Here is a 21,391-nt window from a genome sequence, read left to right on the forward strand (position 1 = left end):
CGGAAGCTCAACCAACTGAGCCACCCACGCGCCCCAATCCAATCTTGTTCTAAAATGTTTTGTTTTATTTTCAGGGAGAGAGAGCATGTGCTGGGGGAGGGACAGAGAGAGAGAGAGAGAGAGAGAGACAGAGAGAGAGACAGAGAATCCCAAGCAGGCTCTGTGCTGGCAGCACAGAGCCCAATACGAGGCTCAGTCTCATGAACCTTGTGACTTGAGCCGAAATCAAGAGTCAGCCACCCAACCAACTGAGCCACCCAGGTTCCCCAACTAAATCCAATCTTTTGACCACATCTTTGACTCATTCTGTTACCTGGTCCATCTTTGCTCTTACATTTCCCTTTTGCTTCAATGTATTTTTTCTCCATAGTGCAATTAAAATGCTACCTTTTTCTTGAAGGTTTCTGTAATTCTTCATTGGATTTGACCTCCTGTCTCTGCCTCCCCTATCTTCCCCCTGCCAACCTTTATAATATTTGAGGTTCTCTTTCAGTTCAGGTAGACACATATTTATTGGTTCCTCCTGTGGGCTGGGCATTGTTCTAGATATTGGGTAGAGACTAGAGAATGAGACATGTCTCTGTCCTCTTAGAGCTACATGTCTCTATCCTGTTAGATTCGATATTCTTTCTCATTTTAATTATTTGTGTTTTAGATTATCTCTCTACTGGATTATAAGATTCTCAAGAGCAGGGACCATATGATCATCTTTATCTCCTAGCCTTCAGAGAGTTGCCTTAATTACTTGTATGAATGTTCAATTTGTGGTATATCTGTTACTTCAGTAATTATCGGGAAGCTAAGCATCTATGTCTTGCTAACACTGTGGCTTTTATTTGCTATTAATTTGTAGGTTCATTGGGGCCATATTGAAGATGTTGAGCTCATTAATGATGGCTCTGGATTAGGTTTTGGAATAGTTGGAGGAAAATCGAGTGGTGTGGTTGTGAGGACAATAGTTCCTGGAGGATTAGCGGATCGAGTAAGTTGACTTGTTTATTTTCGCTTTGGTATTATACAGTTTAAAATGTATGGTTTGAAATGTAATTTTATAACATGGGTTACTAGGATATATGATTCCATAAATAGAAATGAAGTGTTGCTAAAAATGTTTATCCCCCCCCCCATAAATGTTAATACACACTCAACTTGGCTTTAAACAGTTCCTCAGTCAGCTTTCTTTTTTTGGTGGAGGGGGAGGTTCTGTTGTTGACAGTCTTCCTGATTCCATCAGAGAACAGTATTTTTGTTGAAGAATTGTTAATAGGTATTGTATTTTGAATATTTGTATTCTCTCCCAGCGTATCTTTCAGAGGCCTAAATGTTAAACTCAGAAGGTACAGTGATTATAAACATTTGTCCAAATATTGTATGTGGTAAATTTTACTTGATTATGATTTTCTGGCATCATAAGTCAAATGACTACACTTCATTATTTAGCAGTTTTTAAACTGAAAGTGAGCCTTTTTTTTTTTTTTTTTAAAGTAGACTCCTTGCCCAACATGGGCCTTGAACTCACAACCCCAAGATTAAGAGTCATCTGTTCCACTGACTAAGCCAGCCAGGTGTCCCTGAAAGTGGGCCATTTTAAAACTTATTAACTATTTCTGCTTAGTTTTACACTGAAGAAAATATTACACATTACATTCAGTTTTTAGAAAGTACTCTAGAAATTTGGTTATTACACCACTTAATGATGAGCCCATAGTATGTAGACTGTGATAATCAGAATAGTATGTAAATTTCACTGATTGATATTCAGTTACCTATACATTTATCCCTTCTAATAAGTGTAAGTAAAGAGGAATCTGCTATGCAAATGCAGCTTTGAGGCAATTTCCTTAGCGCTCCATTTCTATTCAAGGTTCTTCTCCCTTCCACGGTATTTAGAGAAGCAGCTCTCAGGGTTTATTCTGTGGGGGTCCCTGAGACTCTTGAAGGGAATCTGTGGGATCAAGACAGGCAAATGGCACCAGACTGTGCCAGTGGTCACTGCAATCTTCTCCACTGTGTGGTTGCAATGAAAAAGAAAAAAAAAAAAAAGTCTTACTACAGGAAGTGCAACAAAGAGTATTGTTTTTTAGTCAATTTTGACACTGAAGTGCATGTGTGACAAAACAGCACTCCTGTCACATACTGAATTTGGATGGTGGTTTTGAGACAAATATTTGTGAGACAAACTAGCTGCTTTTTTATACAGAAAACACTAACGATTTTTAAAATTCTTAAGTTTTGTGCTCTCATTCAAAATAATTTTTTTTTAAAAAATGTTTAATGTTTATTTTAATTTTTGAGAGAGAGAATGTGAGCAGGGGAGGGGCAGAGAGAGAGGGAGACACAGAATCCAAAGCAGGCTTTGTCAGCACAGAGCCCCATGTGGGGCTTGAACCCACAAACCATGAGATCATGACCTGGGCCGAAGTCAGATGCTTAACCGACTGAGCCACCCAGGTGCCCCTCAGCCAAAAATCTTTTTTGCTAATATGGTGATATACAGTGTTAGTTTCAGCTGTACATGATTCGATGTTTGTTAATACCGTGAAATGATCACCAGTCATCTAGTTAACCTCCATCACCACACATATTACAGGTTTTTTTTTCTTGTGATGAGAACTTTTAAGGTCTACTCTTAGCAACTTTCATATATACAGTACAGTACTGTTAACTACAGTCACCATCCTGTACGTTATATCCCAATGACTTACTTATTTTATAACTGGAGGTTTGTAACTTTTGACCAGTTTCATACATTTTGCCCACCTACGCCCTCCCTTTCCCCCACCCCTTTCTGGCAACCACAAATCAGGAAAATCATTTTTATTTTTGAAAAAATAATTGAAGGAAAAATTATGGTTATTCAGATTTGGGAGCTTGGCAGACATTTCTTTGAAAATGGATGAAGGAAGCTTGTCACTTCAAGAAAAACGACTGACATTTGTTGGTGATGATAAAATTTGAACTTTCAAGCAAAAGTTAGAACTCTGGAAAAGTTGTGTCTTACCAGGAGTTGAAATTTCCCCATATTTAGACTTTTCTGATTATATTATTGCTGATATTAATACGATTTTTAAAATATTATATAATGAAATATGTCAACATTTGGAACATCTGCATGAATCTGTAGATCAATATTTTCTGAAGACCAACATGTGATAGGACAATGTATAGGTGAAAGGTCCATTCAGAATTCAAAATTGAGTAATAGATTTTAATGAAACAGTATTTGAAAGTTTGTTGTTGTAGTTGCAGATGCTACATTGCCACTGAGCTTTAAGAAACTACAACTTGTCAAATTTTGGTGTGTTATCAAAGAATGGGCCTGAAGAGCTATTAAATACTATAAATACGTGTTCTAACCATGTATTTTATGGAGGCCAGATTTTCTTTATATACTTCAGCCAAGCAACATATTGCAACATATTGAATGCTAAAGCAGATGTGAAAATCCAGTTGTCTTCTTTTAAGCCAGATATTAAAGAGATTTCCAAAAATATTTAAAACTACCACTCTTCTCACCATTTTGTTTTAGAAAATATAGCTTTTATTTTCAAACTAAAAAGTGTATACATCAATAGATAAAATATATATTAATATATTACATGTATTAAATATTTTAAGAATTTCTCTTTTCTTTTTGTTTTTTTTTTTTAATATTTATTTTTGAGAGAGAGAAAGAGAGTGCAAGCAGGGGAGGGACAGAGAGGGAAACACAGAAGCAGGCTTCAGGCTTTGAGCTGTCAGCACAGAGCCTGAAGCAGGGCTTGAACCCACCAACTGAGATCATGACCTGAACTGAAGTCGGATGCTTAACTGACTGAGCCACCCAGATACCCCTTCTCTGCTATTTTCTAATTCAGTAGATATCAACAAAAAGAACCACATAAATAAAAGTGCTTTGAGATTCTCAGTAATTTTTGAGATATAATTGACATATAATAAACTACACATATGCAAAGTATACAGTTTAATAAATTTGATGGGGTGCTTCGGTGGCTCAGTCAGTTGAGCCTCTGACTCTTGATTTCGCCTCAGGTCATGATCCCAGGGGCGTGGGATCGAGCCTCATGAGGCTCTACACTGAGTGTGGACCCTGCTTGAGATTCTCTTTCCCTCTGCCCTCTCTCTCTCTCTCTCAAATAAAAAATAATAATTTTTAAAAGGTTTTTTTTTTTAATGTTTATTTTTGAGAGACAGCACGAGCAGGGGAGGGGCAAAGAGAGAGGGGGACAGAGGATCTGAAGCAGGCTTTGTGCTGATAGGGGCTTGAACTCACCAGTTGTGAGATCATGACCTGAACTGAAGTCAAAAGCTTAGCTGACTGAGCCACCCAGGTGCCCCCCCCCCAAATAATAATAATTAAAAAAACTAAATTTGAAATATGTTTACTGGCAAATTTAAAGTGTGTAGGGCAGTCCAGCAGGCTGGAAACTCAGGCAGGAGTTGATGTCATGGTCTGGACTTGGAAATTTGTAGGGTCAGTTAGTAAGATTTCTTAGGAAACTCAGGCAGGATTTCTGTTAGAGTCTTAAGGCAGAATTCCTTTTTCTCTAGGAAATCTGTTTCTGCTCTTAAAGTCTTCAACTGATTTGATGGTGCAACCCTCCCCCCTTGTTATCAAGAGTAATGTTCTTAAAGTCAGCCAGTTATAGATATTAATCATAACTGCAAAATACTTTCACAGTAACATCTAGATTAGTGTTTCACCAAAAAAAACTAGGTACCATCGCCTAGCCAAGGTGATACATAAGATTTAACCATCATACCATCTGTTTCTTCAAGAAAATGAACATATCCATCACCCACAGAAGTTTCCTGTGCTTCTTTGTAATCCCCATTTCTGCATCCTTAATAATTTTTAAGAGTATGAAGCGTTTCTGAGACCAAAAGCGTTGAAAATGGTCATTTTATGGGCCTTCAAAACACATTTGGGGCAGAAAATATATTCTTTAAGGGTTTTTGGAAATTTTTTGTAACCTGGAAAAGGATGAAGTATTGTGGAATATTTTGATATCTTTTTCCACATTTCCTCCCCAACACCCCCCCCTCACTTTAGCAATTTTCATAGGCTTGTTTGCTGAAGTAGCATTTTTCAAGATGCAAAGTGGAGTAGTTACTGTGAAAAACAAAGGGTCAGATAAATTTAGAAAACACCAAGTTAAATAAAATCAAATAGACTTTTTTACTGTAAGAATTTTCTGAGCTTTTAATATCCTAATGTGCATTAAGAATTGTCACAAGGAGAATATGATGTGCAGTTTCCCAAATTAATCCCTTTGAGACACTGTTGGGAAAGGCCCAGGTCTGATATTTAGCCTTTACTGGAAGGGATTGTCACTATTTCAGGTCATTAGGGAGGGGGTTGTGGTATGCCCATCAGTCATGATGGAGAAGCAAGTGTTTATTTATACCAGACATTGTTATCTACCTAATATATATTATTCTCATGTAATCCTTGAAACAGTCATAAATTTTATTTTCAAATTATAGATTTGAAAGCTGTTAAGAAATTGCCCAAGGCTACTCAACTAGGAAATGACAAAGTCAGGATTGAGCCCACATCTATCTGACTCTGAAGCCTGTGTTTTACTGCTTAAATCTATTTATCTAAAGTTCATCCTAATGTTTTTCTTTTTCTGATGTATACTTGTCCAGAGTTGGTCTAAGCTTATCAGGAAATAGCCAGCTCTAGAAGCAACAGAACAATTGGCTTTTTCCTGTAGGGAATATGGTGAAGTCTGATCATAGGGGACAGAGACATCCCCTCTCTCTTCTCACCTCGGCTAATGGCAGATAAAATCTCTTCAACAGATTCTGTGTGTTGTTGCTAAGCCTTTACAAGTTTTTGCTCATGTAGCCTGAACATAGCTTTAAATTTTTTTTTTAATGTTTATTTATTTATTTGAGAGAGATTGAGACACAAGCACGAACAGGGGAGGGGCAGAGAAAGAGGGATATACAGAATCTGAAGCAGGCTCCAGGCTCTGAGCGGTCAGCACAGAGCCCGACGCAGGGCTTGAACCCACAAGCTGTGAGATCATGACCTGAACCAAAGTCAGATGCTTAACCAACTGAGCCATCCAGGCGCCCCAGCCTGATCATAGCTTTAAAAGAATTAAAGGGAATTATTGCTTTTAATTAAAATGTACTCCTGTTTTGAATACTAATGTTCACTCTTGACTATTGCAATCTTTATGGTAAGGGAATACAGATGTCTTGGGTCATTAGTTTAAGTGTGATCAAGATTGATCATAAAGTGATACCTACGTTCAGCTAGTGGGGTTAATTAATATTACTTTCTTCAAAGAATATAAGATGAGATAATAGAAAGTTAGAAAAAGAAGTCCATATTATTTAAAAGATTTTTATGAAATAGCTCTTTAGTGTTTCCTTTTGTGTGTACAGATAATACACAGTTAAAAGGTGGGTACAGTTGAGGGAGTGTGGCAAAAAACACCTAACTGAGGTCACTGCAGCATAAAAGGTCATCAGAAAGCAATTGATCAGAAGCAATTGATGATTTGCTATAAGCAAAACATTAAGCTAAAGACTTTACATATAGTATTGAGTATAATGCCCACAACTCAGAGAGGGATTTATTCTCATTTTGCTTAAGAAGGATCTGAGATTTCGGTAGAATAAGTAACTGACATTTGGTCATACAGCTTGATCGAAGTAGAGCCAGGATTTGAACTTGGGTGTTTCTGACTCCTAAGCTGGTCCTTGTCCTTCTGCTGTCTACTGCCTCTAATTGTATAAAGTAAATGAAAAAACTATTGATTTATATGAGCTTTTTAAGAAACACTGAGATTTAATTACAATGACCAATCATTTAATGTAATCAGGGCCAATTCCATGGATAGGAAAATTGTATTGTGTAAGGGGAGTTAAAGACATACAATCTATGTTATAAATCTATAATCTATAAACCTATAGACCTACCTATAAACCAACCTGTAATCCTCAGTCTCCAAAATTCACAGTACCTGAAACATACATCTTTTGAGAATTCCGTTCAGCTATGACAAAAGTTTCAAAAATTTTCAGCAGTTAGAACTTTTGTTTTTGTTTTTGTTTTGAATTAAAAATGGGTAGTGTAAAACTTCATTTTACATAAGTATCTTTCTTGTGGTCTGGAGAAATTCTAGGGAAATCAGGTACACTGAGTTTATCCTGTTTTCTCTAGAAGGTAACTATAGCAAAGCAACCTATTTAAAAGTTTTCACGAATTATTGACATTTTGGAGTTAGGCAATTATGAGTCACATTAGCTCTCCAGTAATCTTTCATTCTAAGAAAGAATGTAACCAAGCAAGGATTGGAGGGTGGGTGTGTACTATGAGGAATTTTCAGCCTAGAATAAGTGAGGCTCAGCTTGAGGCCATTGAATAGTTGGTTATTCCCAAGAAATTTTGCTTTGAGTATATAAACAGATATTTTCCTTATCCTTAAATATTTGATGAGGGCTGTGAGAATTTGAGTAGAATAGGATAGATATACTTAGATGTATTATCTTCCTTTAATTCCTTAAGGAAAAGAGTATTTATTTTATAAAGTCGCTGTTTTCTGCCAGTGTTAGGTTGTCTTTTGATTAAAGACCAGTGATAGAATTGGCCTGGCATTGAAACTAGTAATAATTTTATTTTCTGTTTTTAGTTTAAAAAAAACCCAAATTTATTTATTTTATAGCTTTTATTTTAAAGCTTGAATTCCTTTAGGTATTCAAATAGTTTTATTTTATTATAATATATTTAAAAGTTTTTAAATTTATTATTATTTTTTTAAGTAGGCTCCATGTCCAATGTGGGGCTTGAACTCACAACCCTGAGATCAAGAGTCACATGCTCAGGGTGCCTGGGTGGCTCACTTGGTTAAATGTCTGGCTCTTGATTTTGGCTCAGGTCATGATCTCACAGTATGTGAGTTCAAGCACCACATAGGCTCTGCACTGACAGAGTGGAGCCTGCTTGGGATTCTCTGTCTCCTTCTCTCTGTGCCCTTCCCTGGCTTGTGCACAGGCTCTCTCTCTTTCTAAATGAACGAATGAATGTCACATGCTTTACTGACTGAGCCAGCCAGGTCCCCCTCATCCAGTCTGCCTATCAGAGAACTTAAGATGCAAAGTAATATATTTTTTTAGCCTATAATTGCTAACTTAGAATAAGTGATACTTTTAATGCTTTCACAATAATCTGTGGTACCCTATTACATCAGCTGTTATCATTATTTTTAATTTAATTTTGAGAGAGGGAGAGAATCCCATGCAGGCTCCAGGCTCTGCGCTAAGCCCGATGCGGGGTTCCTTCTCACGATTGTGAGATCATGACCTAAGCTGAGATCCAGAGTTGGACACTTAACTGACTGAGCCATCCAGGCACCTCTGCCCCCCCCTTTTTTTAAGTTTATTTATTTTTGAGAAAGAGAAAGTAGATCAGCTCTTTTAATTTTTGTGCCTTCCATACTATTTAGCCTATATGCATAATTATTTTTCTCTTGTGAAAGAACCCATGGGTTAATAAATTTTTATACTTGAATGTTTGATTAGCATGCTCTGTGTATTTTTATTTTTAAAGTAATGTCCACACCAAATGTGGAGCTTGAACTCACAACCCCTAGATCAAGAGTCACACACTCCACTCACTGAGCCAGCCAGGCACCCCAACACCCTGTCTTTGAATGTTGGCATAGCTATTTATTGGCTATCACTGATTTATGATTTCTGTTAAAGAAAAGAAAGGACTCTATGCCTTTTATTTTCCTTGCACAGTAGACAGGTTATGGAAGGAGAATGTTGATCAGAAAATATCAGTAAAATGTAATGCTTACAGCTTCAGGACTTAAACAAGGTAGCTGTCATTTTGGTGTCTTTCCTATCAATCTGACTGATGATTGCTTTTGCGCTTATGAATTCCTTAGAACACCTGTTTTTCTGGAAGAAGAAAATGTTTGACTTTCAGTGACAGATGCAAATTATCTACATCATTTTAAATTGAATTGAGGTAAAATAGGGAAAAAAATAGTGCCTAAGGAAGTAACTAAATATGTACTTATGGTGAAGTGCCCTTCTTTAGCCAAGTATGAAAACACTTATTTGACAAATTCTTTATTCTTTGGCCCAGCCATAATTTTGTTCAAGGATGGTTTGATTTACAGAGGCCGCTTCACCCTTGTTTTTCATCATAAGCACTGACTTCTTCTTGAGTATTTGCTTTATCTCAAGTTGTTACATTGATAGAATATCAAAATTATCAGTGCTTAAAATAGAAATCCACCATTTCTTTTAATTTTTGTTTTGTTTTTGTTTTTGAGAGAGAGCAAGATAGAGTATGAGCAGGGGAGGGGCAGAGAGAGAGAGAGAGAGAGCGAGCGAGACAGAATCTGAAGCAGGCTCCAGGCTCTGGGCTGTCAGCACAGAGCCCGACATGGGGATCAAACCCACAAACTGTGAGATCATGACCTGAGCCAATGTCGGACACCTAACCAACTGAGCCACCCAGGCGCCCCAGAAATCCACCAATTCTTTTTTGCTCTTTGCATCTTCTTTTTTTCTGAGTTTCTAAATTGAATTGCGTTTCTCTTTTCCTCCTCTTCTCCTTTTCCATTCGCTTCTAGGGCCTTTTCTTGACTTCAAAACAAAGCCCATAGTTTTTTACTCATTCTTTTTTTTTTTTTACATTTATTTATTTTTGATAGAGACAGAGCACAAGTGGGGGAGGGGCAGAGAGAGAGGGAGACACAGAATCTGAAGCAGGCTCCAGGCTCTGAGATGTCAGCACAGAGACCCACGTGTGGCTCAAACTCACAAACCATGAGATCATGACCTGAGCCGAAGTCGGATGCTTAACGACTGAGCCACCCAGGCGTCCCAACTCATTCTTTTGATCTAATACCTTCATCCAAGTTTCTGCAAAATTGGACAAAAGGAAGGATGGGGAATAGACTTTTTAGTCTTAAGATTTTTTTTGTTTTGTTTTTACTTTTTTCTTCTGAATTTCACCTATACCTTACAGATAGTGCCTTCTGGAGCCAGGAATATGAAGCCTAGTACTGCACAAGCCTGATGGTCATTGCTCTATTCTCAGGCTGTCTTTCTCTCCCAGTTGCAAAATACCTACTTTTCATCTTCATTTCACTGAAGCTTTTTGACAGTTACAGTTTCTTGGAGAACAGGAAAGCAGTAAATTGATCTACTAGTGTCACTTTGAAGATATTGAAGTGTAAGATAAAGGACTAATGAGAACTGGTCTTCACTGGGACAGCTTGGGTTGAACCTAGGTTCTCTTATTAGCTTTATGACCTTGGTCAAGTCAGTCAACCTTTCTGAATCTCCATTTGTTCATCTTTAAAGTTGTCCCCCTCAGGGGCTCTTGGGTGGCTCAGTCGGTTAAGCATCTGCCCCTTGGCGTTGGCTCATGATCTCACGGTTCATGGGTTCAAGCCCCACATCACAGTCTGCACCATCAGTGCAGAGCCTGCTTGGGATTGTCTCTCCCTGTTCCTGTCCCACTTGCACTGTCTCTGTTTCTCTCAAAATAAAATAAAATAAACTTTAAAAATTATAAAGTTGTCCCTCTCTGAATGAGATGATATATGAAAAGTGATTTTCGACCTGTAAGGTATTTTGCAGGTATAATTTTTTGTAACCAACTATGTGTTAAATTTTGGTATCTTTAATGTAGTAAAGATAAGTAAAGAGAATTCAAAATTTCCAATGAAACAAAATGCAGATGGGTCTGCTGTTTCAAGAATTTCACAGTTGGAGGTAGAATGGAAATGTTAAACATTTTGAACTGATGTGCTTTTTTATTCTTTTAAACTTTTCTGTGCATGAGATACACACATAGAAAAATGTACATAGGAAGTATGTATGATGGCTGTGCACGTTTTAAGTAATGAAATAATCACCGATGTACATATCGCTTAGTTTAAGAAATAGAATGTCACAGGGGCTTCTGGGTAACTCAGTCAGTTAAGCATGTGACTGTGATTCAGGTCATGATCTTTAGGTTCATGAGTTCAAGCCCCACATAGGGCTCTCTGCTGTTGGCACAGAGCCTGCTTCGGATCTTCTGTCTCCCTCTCTCTGCCCCTCCCCCACTGGTGTGCGTGTGTGTGCATGCTCTCAAAAATAAACATTTTACTTTATTTTTTTAAATATTTATTTTTTCGGGGCACCTGGGTGGCTCAGTTGGTTAAGTGTCTGACTGCAGCTCAGGACATGATCTCACGGTCCGTGAGTTCAAGCCCCGCGTCAGGCTCTGTGCTGACAGCTCGGAGCCTGGAGCCTGCTTCCGATTCTGTGTCTCCCTCTCTCTCTGCCTCTCCCCTGCTTGTGCTCTGTGTCTCTCTGTCTCTCAAAAATAAATAAATTAAAAAAAAAAACATTTTTTTCTTTTTCTTTTTTTTTTTTTAACTTTTATTTATTATTGAGAGACAGAGCATGAGCATGGGAGGGGGCAGAGAGAGGGGGAGACACAGAATCCGAAGCAAGCTCCAAGCTCCAAGCTGTCAGCACAGAGCCCAACGTGGGGTTCGAACTCACAAACTGCGGTATCATGACCTGAGCGAGATCATGACCTGAGCTGAAGTCAGATGCTTAACTGACTGAGCCACCCAGACGTCCCTCAAAAATAAACATTCAAAAAAAAATAAATAAATAAAAGAAATGGAACATCACATATCCTTGCTTTAAATTCATCCAGAATCCTGACTTTATATATGCTAATGACTCCTAAATTTAACTCTGTGGTCTGGACTTTTCTCCTGAACTCCAAATTTGTATATCCAGCTGCATATTTGACATTTTCACTTGCATGTCTAATAGGATCTCAGACTGGCTATCTCCAAAACTCCTCATTCCTACTCCCACCCATCCATTGCTCTGTAGTCCTCTATCTCCATTAATAGCAGCTCTGTCTTTTTAGTTGCTTAGGCTAAAACCTTGGAGCTTTAAGTCCTTTTGTCCCCTCACACCTCCTGTAGAAACTATCAGTAGGGTCTGTTGAAAGTTCATTAAGAATACATCTAGGATCTCACTTCTCAACACTCCAACTGCTAACCCAGTCTGTAGGCTACCACTATCTCTAGATTGCTGCTTTAGTCTACTAACTGGTATCTCTGCTTCTGTTGCTTCCTCTCCTGTAGTCTATTTTCAGCACAGAAGCTTGAGGATCTTGTTAAAAGTAAGTCAGATAATGTCACTTCTCTTTCAGAACACTTCAGTGACTTCCCTTCCCATTGGCTCCGAGTAAATGCTCTGCACTGCTGACCTCAGTTAATGCTCTCTTCTCCTCCTGACTACTCTCCTCTTTGCTCATTCTCTTCCAGCTACACTGATATCTCGCTCATCCTTACACATGCCACTGAGTTTTCTGGCCTTGAGAGTTTCTAGCTTTATGCTGGAGGCTTCTGATCCAAGCTCCTTCCCTTCTTGAGGCCCAGGGCTTTCTGATCTCTTCCTTACTTTTGTGGCCATTAATACCCTGGCTCCAAGCCATCAGGCATGAAGTGATGCCCTTGAGCAAATAAATGACTGTTTTAGAATTCTAGATACTATTCTCCTTTTGAACACATCCTCCACCCCATCTTTTTTTTTTTTTTTTTTTTTTGGCAAAGATTTCCTTTTCTCTGTTGCCAGTTCAGCATTCATTAAGACTGTTATGTTTTATTTAACGTTTTATAGATGGCTTCTTTGTCAGCCATTTTGCCAGAATTGAAAGTCTGATGAATTGTTATTAGCTAGTGAAGTTAGATCGTTGATTTCTTAGAATATTTTTTTATTATTGTTATTTTTCTTTAATTTAAATCCAAGTTAACACAGTGTAATAATTTCAGGAATAGAATTTAGTGATTTATCATTTACATATAACACCCTGTGCTCATCCCAACAAGTGCCCTCCTTAATGCCCCTTGCCCATTTAGCCCTTCCCCCCACCCCCTCTCCCCTAGTAACCCTCAGTTTCTTCTCTGTATTTAAGAGTCTCTTATGGTTTGTCTCCCTCCCTGTTTTTATATTATTTTTGCTTCCCTTCCCTTGTGTTCATCTGTTCTGTGTCTTAAAGTCCTTATATCAGTGAAGTAATATATTTGTCTTTCTCTAATTTCGCTTAGCATGATATCCTCTAGTTCCATCCATGTAGTTGCAAATGGCAAGGTTTCATTCTTTTTGATTGCTGAGTAATACTCCACTGTATATATAAACCACATCTTCTTTATCCATTCATCCATCGATGGACATTTGGGCTCTTTCCATACTTTGGCTATTGTTGATAGTGCTGCTATAAACATTGGGGTGCATGCATCCCTTCAAAACAGCACACCCGTATCCCTTGGATAAATGCCTAGTAGTGCAATTGCTGGGTTGTAGGGTAGTTGTATTTTTAGGTTTTTGAGGAACCTCCATACTGTTTTCCAGATTGGCTGAATTTTGTTTTTTTCTTGAATTAAAGGATGGAAGACTCCAGACAGGGGACCACATCTTGAAGATTGGTGGCACAGATGTGCAGGGAATGACCAGCGAGCAAGTTGCCCAAGTACTAAGGAACTGTGGGAATTCAGTCAGGATGCTTGTTGCAAGAGACCCAGTTGGTGAAATTTCTGAAACCCCTCCCCCCCCTGCAGCCTTACCCGTAGCCCTGCCTGCTGTAGCCAACAGGAGCCCTAGTGTTGTGAGTATACAAACCATTCTTTAATCTTAAATACTGGATATGAGATCCTGCAAGATTAGAAATCCCTTCAACTCAGAGTGCCAACGATTGTGAGTAGTGTCCCCAAGGAAGTTAAGAAGAACCCTGCTAAGAGACCTTAGATAAGTTTGATTTTCTTTGTTGCTGTGTCTCAGGGTTAAGTCATTCAGCCTCCCTGAGCTTCAGCTACTCCTCTGTAAATTGGAAAATAATAGTACTTGCCATTTCTTTTTCTTAAATAAAGGCTTTTAAAAAACTTTTAAAAGTTTGTTTAAAAAAATTCCTTTTTAATGTTTGCTTATTTTTGAGAGAGAGGGACAGAGTGCGAGTGGGGGAGGAGCAGAGAGAGACAGAGACACAGAATCCTAAGCAGGCTCCAGTTTCTGAGCTGTCAGCACACAGCCCAATGCGGGTCTCGAACCCATGAGCTGTGAGATCATGACCTGAGCTGAAGTTGGATGCTTAACCAGGCACCCCTTAAATTTTATTTTAAAGTAAGATTCAAACCCAACATGGGGCTTGAAATCATGACCCCGAGATCAAGAGTTGCATGCTCTACCAACTGAGCCAGCCAGAAGTCCTAGTACTTGTCATTATTACTTCATTAGAGTGGTGTTGAGGCATCCATGTATTGGAGGGGAAACTAAATATTGGTCAGTGTATGAGTTACTACAGATAGGAACAGAATGACCAAAGGAAATAAATAATATTTGTTATAATAATCATTATTATTATCATCAAACACCTAGAATTGTTGAGGTCATCTGAAATCCTCACAGGAATTCTGCAAGATAGGTCTTAATCTTTCATTAAGATTGCAGGGGCGCCTGGATGGCTCAGTCGGTTAAGCGTCCGACTTCAGCGCAGGTCATGATCTCACAGTCTGTGAGTTCAAGCCCCGCGTCGGGCTCTGTGCTGACAGCTCAGAGCCTGGAGCCTGCTTCTGTGTCTCCCTGTTTCTCTGCCCCTCCCCTGCTCATGCTCTGTCTCTCTCTGTCTCAAAAATAAATACTAAAAAAAAAAAAAAATTAAAAAAAGAGAAGATTGCAATACATGAAGGAACCGAAGTCCAAATTACTCATTAAAAGTCATAAAGTGAGGGGTGTCTGGGTGGCTCAATAGGTTGAACATCCAACTCTTGATTCCGGCTCAGGTGATGATCCCAGGGTCATGGGATTGGGCATGGGTTGGGCTCTGTGCTGTGTGTGGAGCGTACTTCAGATTCTCTATTTCCCTCTGTCCCTGTCCCCAACTTGTGCTTTTTTTGGCCCTAAAAAAATAATAAACGTATAAAAACAATCATATAGTAAGTTGAAGCTGGGATTTGAATTCAGGTCTTTCTGGTCCTTTCCAAACCCTTTCCAACCATCACACAGGCTCTGAATCAAGGGGTAATAAAGCAAATGGAGAGAAATCGTTTTTAAAAGGAGGGGCCATGGAAGAAAGAAGGAGAAGTGATTTTGGTGGGAAGAAGTGGAAGACCGTCATTCATCTGCATTCGAGGGGCTGTTCTACGAAGTTGTTGGCCTCTCCCTCTTCAGCATCTTGTCGCTGGAAGTTTTCTGTCGGAGATGTTAGCATCATTTTTGTTTTCCTCCCCAGACTGGTTACAGCCACTTTCTTTCCTTCCATAACTTTAGCTCTCTTGAGCCTCCCAATTCAGTAGTTGGGATCAATGTAGCTATGTGATAAGTGAGAATTTGATGCAATCACCCGTTTCCTTTCTCCTGTTAGCGTTTTGAATCGGATCATGTTTTTAGACACTTTATTCTTTTAAAGAACTATTTTATTTTTTAATTTATTTTTTAATTTTTTTAATGTTTATTTATTTTTGAGACAGAGAGAGACAGAGCATGAACGGGGGAGGGTCAGAGAGAGAGGGAGACACAGAATCTGAAGCAGGCTCCAGGCTCTGAGCTGTCAGCACAGAGCCCGACGCGGGGCTCAAACTCACGGACCGTGAGATCATGACCTGAGCCGAAGTCGGACGCTTAACTGACTGAGCCACCCAGGCGCCCCAGAACTATTTTAAATTAGAAGACAAGTAATGAGAAAAGGTTCTAGGTCGACAGTTTTTGCTCACAATTATTATTCACAATAATTCTTAGCATTTGTTTCAAAATTTTTCTTTACATTTGTTTCTTTTTTATTTATTTTTTGAGAGAGGGAGGGTAAAAGTGAGTGAGAGGCAGAGAGAGAGAGAGGGAGAGAGAGAAGCGAGGCTCACCCGAAGCGGGGCTCGAACTTAGGAACTTTGAGATCATGACCTAAGCCGAAGTTGGATGCTTAACCAACTGAGCCACTCAGGCACCCCTACATTTGGTTCTTTTAGATAAAAATTTATCCTGAGTTTTTTTTTTCTAAGTGGCTGTTATTAGTTTTCTGTTGTTGTGTAACAAATTATCACAAACTTTGTGGCTTAAAACAACATGCTTTGTTAGTTCACAGTTGTGCAGTTCAGAAGTCTGGGTAGGATGGGCTGGGTTCTCTACTTAGATTCCTGTGTGGCCAAAATCAAGGGCTTGCCGGACTCTTATCTGGATGCTCTGGGGACAGTCTGTTTCTAAGCTCATATAGACTGTTGGCAGAAAACAGCTCCTTGCATCTGTAGGACTGAAGTCTCTTTTCTTTGCTGGCTGTCAGCTGAGGCCCTCTCAGCTCCTCGAGGCTCCCCGTGGAACTTCTCATAGGACCTCTTCATCTTCAGACCACAAGTCCAGCCCTTATACTTCAAATCTTTGTCACTTCCTTTTCTGCTGCCAGCCAGAAAACTGCTTTTAAAGGGTCTGTGATTAGATTAGATGCACCTGGATAGTCGTCTTTTTGCCACATACTGAAACATAAACACAGGAATAGCACCAGGAATCAAAAATCATGGGGACCATCTTAAGATTCTCTCTGCCACAGGTGCTAAAAAAATACTTGACAAACCATGCACAAATTGACTGTGTACACAGTTATGGAACTAAATATATATCATTAAAAAGTTTTTTTTCCTTTTAAGACAGTTCTCTCTCTTTTTTTTAGGACAGTTCTCTTTTTGAAACTTATGATGTTGAACTCATTAAAAAAGATGGACAAAGTCTTGGAATTAGAATTGTTGGGTATATTGGAACTCCTCATACAGGTAAATGAATCATTTCCATTTTGTATTTGGAAATAATTGTAAAGGATGTTAAGGTTTCTAGATAGTAAAATTAACTATCTGCAGACTTTAATTTAAACAGTGAACAATAAACCGTGTATTTTTAGTGGCAACCAGTTACTTTTCAGTGATTAGAGAATTACAGTTTTATCTCAGTAGTTTTATAGCTGACTTGATTTTCATTAACAAGGATTTAATTATCCAACTCATCATATAGCATTTGAATTGTACCTTCTTTTATTTCTTAAATATATTTAAAATATTGTGACTGTTACATATTACGACACTTTAGATGTGATAAAATAAAAAGATTACTGTATTTCATATTATAAATGTCAAAAAAGTATTAGTATAATCACTATATATATAAAACAATTTATTTGATTAGAATTATTTTCCTGTCATATAAAAGGGTTCTATTGTAATAATAAATACATGGCCCGAGTATTTCTGAATAACATTCCCTCAGCTCTTACATGTAAAGATTTGGTAACTTTCACTGTACGAATTACTCTGTTATTATAAGGCAGTCATTAGAGTAAGGTAAAATAAATTTTTTGCACAAATATTTGCTAGTAACATGAATTCAGAGGTATGAAATGTTCTAGTTTTTTAAAAAATAGCAAGATTAGAAAGTTAATTTTTTTTAAAAAATTTTTATTTTGCATACTTACAGCAGGTGGAAAGATTAAAAGTGCTAATGTATTCAAAGTCCTGAATGAAATTCATGTCAGGCCACCTTGTGCTATTTTAGCCTAATGAAATAACTGTTTTCAAACCTTTAGATTTTTCTAAGTGCCACCTTTATTAGGTTCAGAATTTAAATGAGTTCCAAAAGAGCTAAGTATGGATTGTATAATAATGTTGGGGGGAAAAAAAACTATATTGAATAGCTCTTAATATGCTGTCTGGTTAAAGAAATCATGACTTTGTTCCTAAACTTGTGGCTTATGACTCAAATACTCTATTAAGTTTTTAGAGTGTTCTTACAAAGTTAACAATACACACACAGAGTAAAATGAAAGTGAATAATAGAAGACTGAGAAAATCTGATGTGTATGTTACTGAATAAAGAAAAGAATCCTTTACCTTCTTTACCTTCAAAAGAAGTTGTAGAGACTGGGCGGGGGGCAATGGTAAATCCAAAAACTAGAACATTTAAAAACTCAAACTCAGGGGCACCTGGGTGGCTTGGTCGGTTAAGCATCCGACTTCCGCTCAGGTCATGATCTCATGGTCCGTGGGTTCGAGCCCCGCGTCCGGCTCTGTGCCGACAGCTCAGAGCCTGGAGCCTGTTTCAGATTCTGTGTCTCCCTCTCTCTGTGACCCTCCCCCATTCATGCTCTGTCTCTCTCTGTCTCAAAAATAAATAAACGTTAAAAAAAAAATTTAAAAAACCCCAAAAAACTCAAACTCAGCATGCTATTTAACATGTAGTCTTTCAAAATAATATTCATTTTATTCCATTCATTGGACTTTTGAGGGGGTTACTTAGTTCTGAAAGGGATAGAAAAATGAATGTAAGAAAAGTCTAGTCAGAAAGAAATATGTAAGTAACTCTTAATTATTTAAGGATAAGTGAAATATATGTTTTAGTAGAGATCTAAGCAAACTATCATGACAGTTGAAAGATTAAATTTGATGAAATAAAGAATTCACAAAGAAAGGTATTTGCGCTAGTCATGAAAAAGGATTTTAGTAGAAGGGGTGAGGTTATAGGAAGAAAAAATCGATAAGAAAAGGGATAGCATCATGACAATACTTAGTGTTTTGGTGAAATCTCAAGTCTTGTGTGTGTGGACTTTTGTCCTGTTGGAGGGATGGTAGTTGGATGTAAGGAAAAAAAGACATTTGGGGCAGAGTATAGAGGTCCTTGAGTATGAGTCTATGAAATTTACGATTATTTAGGCAATAGGAATCCATTGGTGTTTAGTTTTCTTCTATTGACAATATTTTAAGTTCATTTGAAATGAAAGAATAAAAGTACAAAATCATCCAGAGTTATGGTTTTCATTTTCCAGTTTCTCCTCCAGTCTTTGCCCCTAGGAACGCATGCTTTTTATACAGTTGTAATTTTTATATAGCCATTTGTTTCTATTTAAATATTTTATAATATAAAGATTATGTAACATTGTGAAGATTCTACTTAAAAAAACAAAACAAAACACTATGTGTACTTTTCCGTATCTGGGAAGCTAACAGTGAACTAAATGTAGGCCGGAAGACCAGGTAGGAGGGAGACTCTTGTCTTAGTGCTGGTGAAAAGTGACGAGGTCTCTGCGGCAGCAGGGAGAAGGGGGACAGCCCAAGAGAAGAGGCTGAGACTGCCTGGGCTCTCCTGAATTCCAGTTGGTGGTAGAGCACATTTCATCAAGGTTCCATTACTGATGATTTTTCCAGAAATAGTCATCAGTCACATCATTTCAAATTCGGGTCACTCGTGATGGTGACAGTTTGAAATAATCCATCAATTTCCCTGCTTGTGTTCAAGATAGTATTTATCAAGCCTCGAGTCAGCCCCTGTAGCTAATTAACCTCTTGATATGAATTTTGCAATCAAGGTCTAATTAGAGCTTTCTTCCTTTTTCCATATGTTTTCGTGCACCTCAGGGGAGGCTTCAGGGATTTATGTGAAAAGTATAATACCTGGCAGTGCTGCATACCACAATGGCCAAATTCAAGTGAATGACAAAATAATTGCTGTAAGTACCTGTCCTCTGTTTTAGAATGGAATCAACTTGGGGGGTCGGGGGGGAGTTATCTTTATTATAATGTTTGTGAGAGGAGAATGGCTTCGCATAATCTCATAATGTTTCAAAAAATTGAGTGTCATCTCATTGATTTGGACTCTTGGGGTTCTAAATTTGTTTGCTTATTGTTTTTGTTTTTCATTGTGTGTGAAGAAACAAATCAATAACCATATTAGGAAGAAAATATATATATATATACACATATATCTGAAAGATGGTCTGCTATTCTTCTAGAAAAGACTTTTAATTTTTAAAAAATGTTTTTAGGGGCGCCTGGGTGGAGCAGTCGGTTAAGCGTCCGACTTCAGCCAGGTCACGATCTCGCGGTCCGTGAGTTCGAGCCCCGCGTTGGGCTCTGGGCTGATGGCTCAGAGCCTGGAGCCTGCTTCCCATTCTATGTCTCCCTCTCTCTCTGCCCCTTCCCCGTTCATGCTCTGTCTCTCTCTGTCCCCAAAATAAATGAAAAACGTTGAAAAAAAAATTAAAAAAAAAAAATGTTTTTATTTATTTTTGAGAGAGAGCGCGCGAGCGAGCGAGCATGCTCATGAGCTGGTGAGGGGCAGAGAGAGGGAGACACAGAATCCGAAGCAGACTCCAGGCTCTGAGCTGTCAGCACAGAGCCTGACCCAGGGCCTGAACCAATGAACCGCAAGATCATGACCTGAGCGGAAGTTGTCAGATACTGAACCGACTGAGCCACCCTGGTGCCCCTAGGAAAGACTTTTCAAGCACCTCTGTGTTTTTTAAACTCACTCATTTTTCACACAAAATAGGCTATTAACCAGATCTTTTTATCTCTTCATGAAAGTAATTTTTCTACTAACCGTAAGTAATTTTGAATACATACAAAAAAAATAGAACTATTTTATATATTGGAGAATATAATAATTACCTTTTGTCAATTCAGACTGGTCTTTCTTCATTTAGTAGAAATTGGTTAAATTTTAAAGTTTATTTGAATAATATTTTTGAAGCATACACACACACACACACACATTTAATTTAGTGATTTACATAGAAACAAATGTTCATTGGTGTCATTTGAATCTTCGTCCTTCAGGGGCGCCTGGGTGGCTCAGTCAGTTGAGCGGCCGACTTCGGCTCAGGTCACGATCTCGCGGTCCGTGAGTTGGTCCGTGAGTTCGAGCCCCGCGTCGGGTTCTGTGCTGACAGCTCGGAGCCTGGAGCCTGTTTCGGATTCTGTGTCTCCCTCTCTCTGACCCTCCCTCGTTCATGCTCTGTCTCTCTCTGTCTCAAAAATAAGTAAACGTTAAAAAAAAAAATTAAAAAAAAAAATGAATCTTCATCCTTCAAGTCCATCTAGGGAAGCACCTTTCATGACTCTTGGCTTAGGAAGCGTCTTGTGATTTGCAGGGTATGGAGTCAAGCAGTAAGCAGTGGATGCTTTGGAGAAAATACTTCTAGGGAAAACTAAAAGTAATGGTTTGGCCAGCGTGGGAGATGAGGCCTGTGTGTTCTGATGGACTTCAGAAATGAGGAATTGGGCTTGACTTAGATTAGTAAATCCATTTCTTGCATATACTTCTTCACAGCACTAGAAAACCCAATGGGAGGAGATGTGTGTATCTCTTCTGGAAACTACCACATAATGATATGATAGAGGGATGAAGTATTGGATGACCTCTTCAATGTTGATAATACAGGCTTGTAGTTAGTACATCTTGAGAGTTGTGTTTAACAGTTGACTATCTTTGAAGGCACTTTGAATTTTGAATAGCATAAGAGACTAAGACCTTTTCCCTCTCAGGCTGTCAGTTAAAATGTGTGACTCTCAATTACAAGTTTGAATTTGCT

General features: G+C 38.4%; 1 protein-coding gene across 6 annotated transcripts in view; it reads left to right on the top strand.

Moving 5' to 3' along the window:
• The window catches only part of PATJ (PATJ crumbs cell polarity complex component), a 367,672-nt gene that overhangs the window by 27,645 nt on the left and 318,636 nt on the right, over positions 1–21,391 (top strand). For all 6 annotated transcript variants that reach the window (XM_086717156.1, XM_086717157.1, XM_086717152.1 and 3 more), the window contains exons 7-10: positions 854–982; positions 13,445–13,663; positions 16,709–16,808; positions 19,437–19,528. In XM_086717156.1, the coding sequence (XP_086573282.1) occupies positions 854–982; positions 13,445–13,663; positions 16,709–16,808; positions 19,437–19,528 (540 nt within the window). The remainder of the gene's footprint in view (positions 1–853; positions 983–13,444; positions 13,664–16,708; positions 16,809–19,436; positions 19,529–21,391) is intronic.

This window comes from Puma concolor, chromosome C1, assembly GCF_028749965.1.
Source record: "Puma concolor isolate L17-30 chromosome C1, mPumCon1.1.hap2, whole genome shotgun sequence".
NCBI classification, from domain to species: domain Eukaryota; kingdom Metazoa; phylum Chordata; class Mammalia; order Carnivora; family Felidae; genus Puma; species Puma concolor.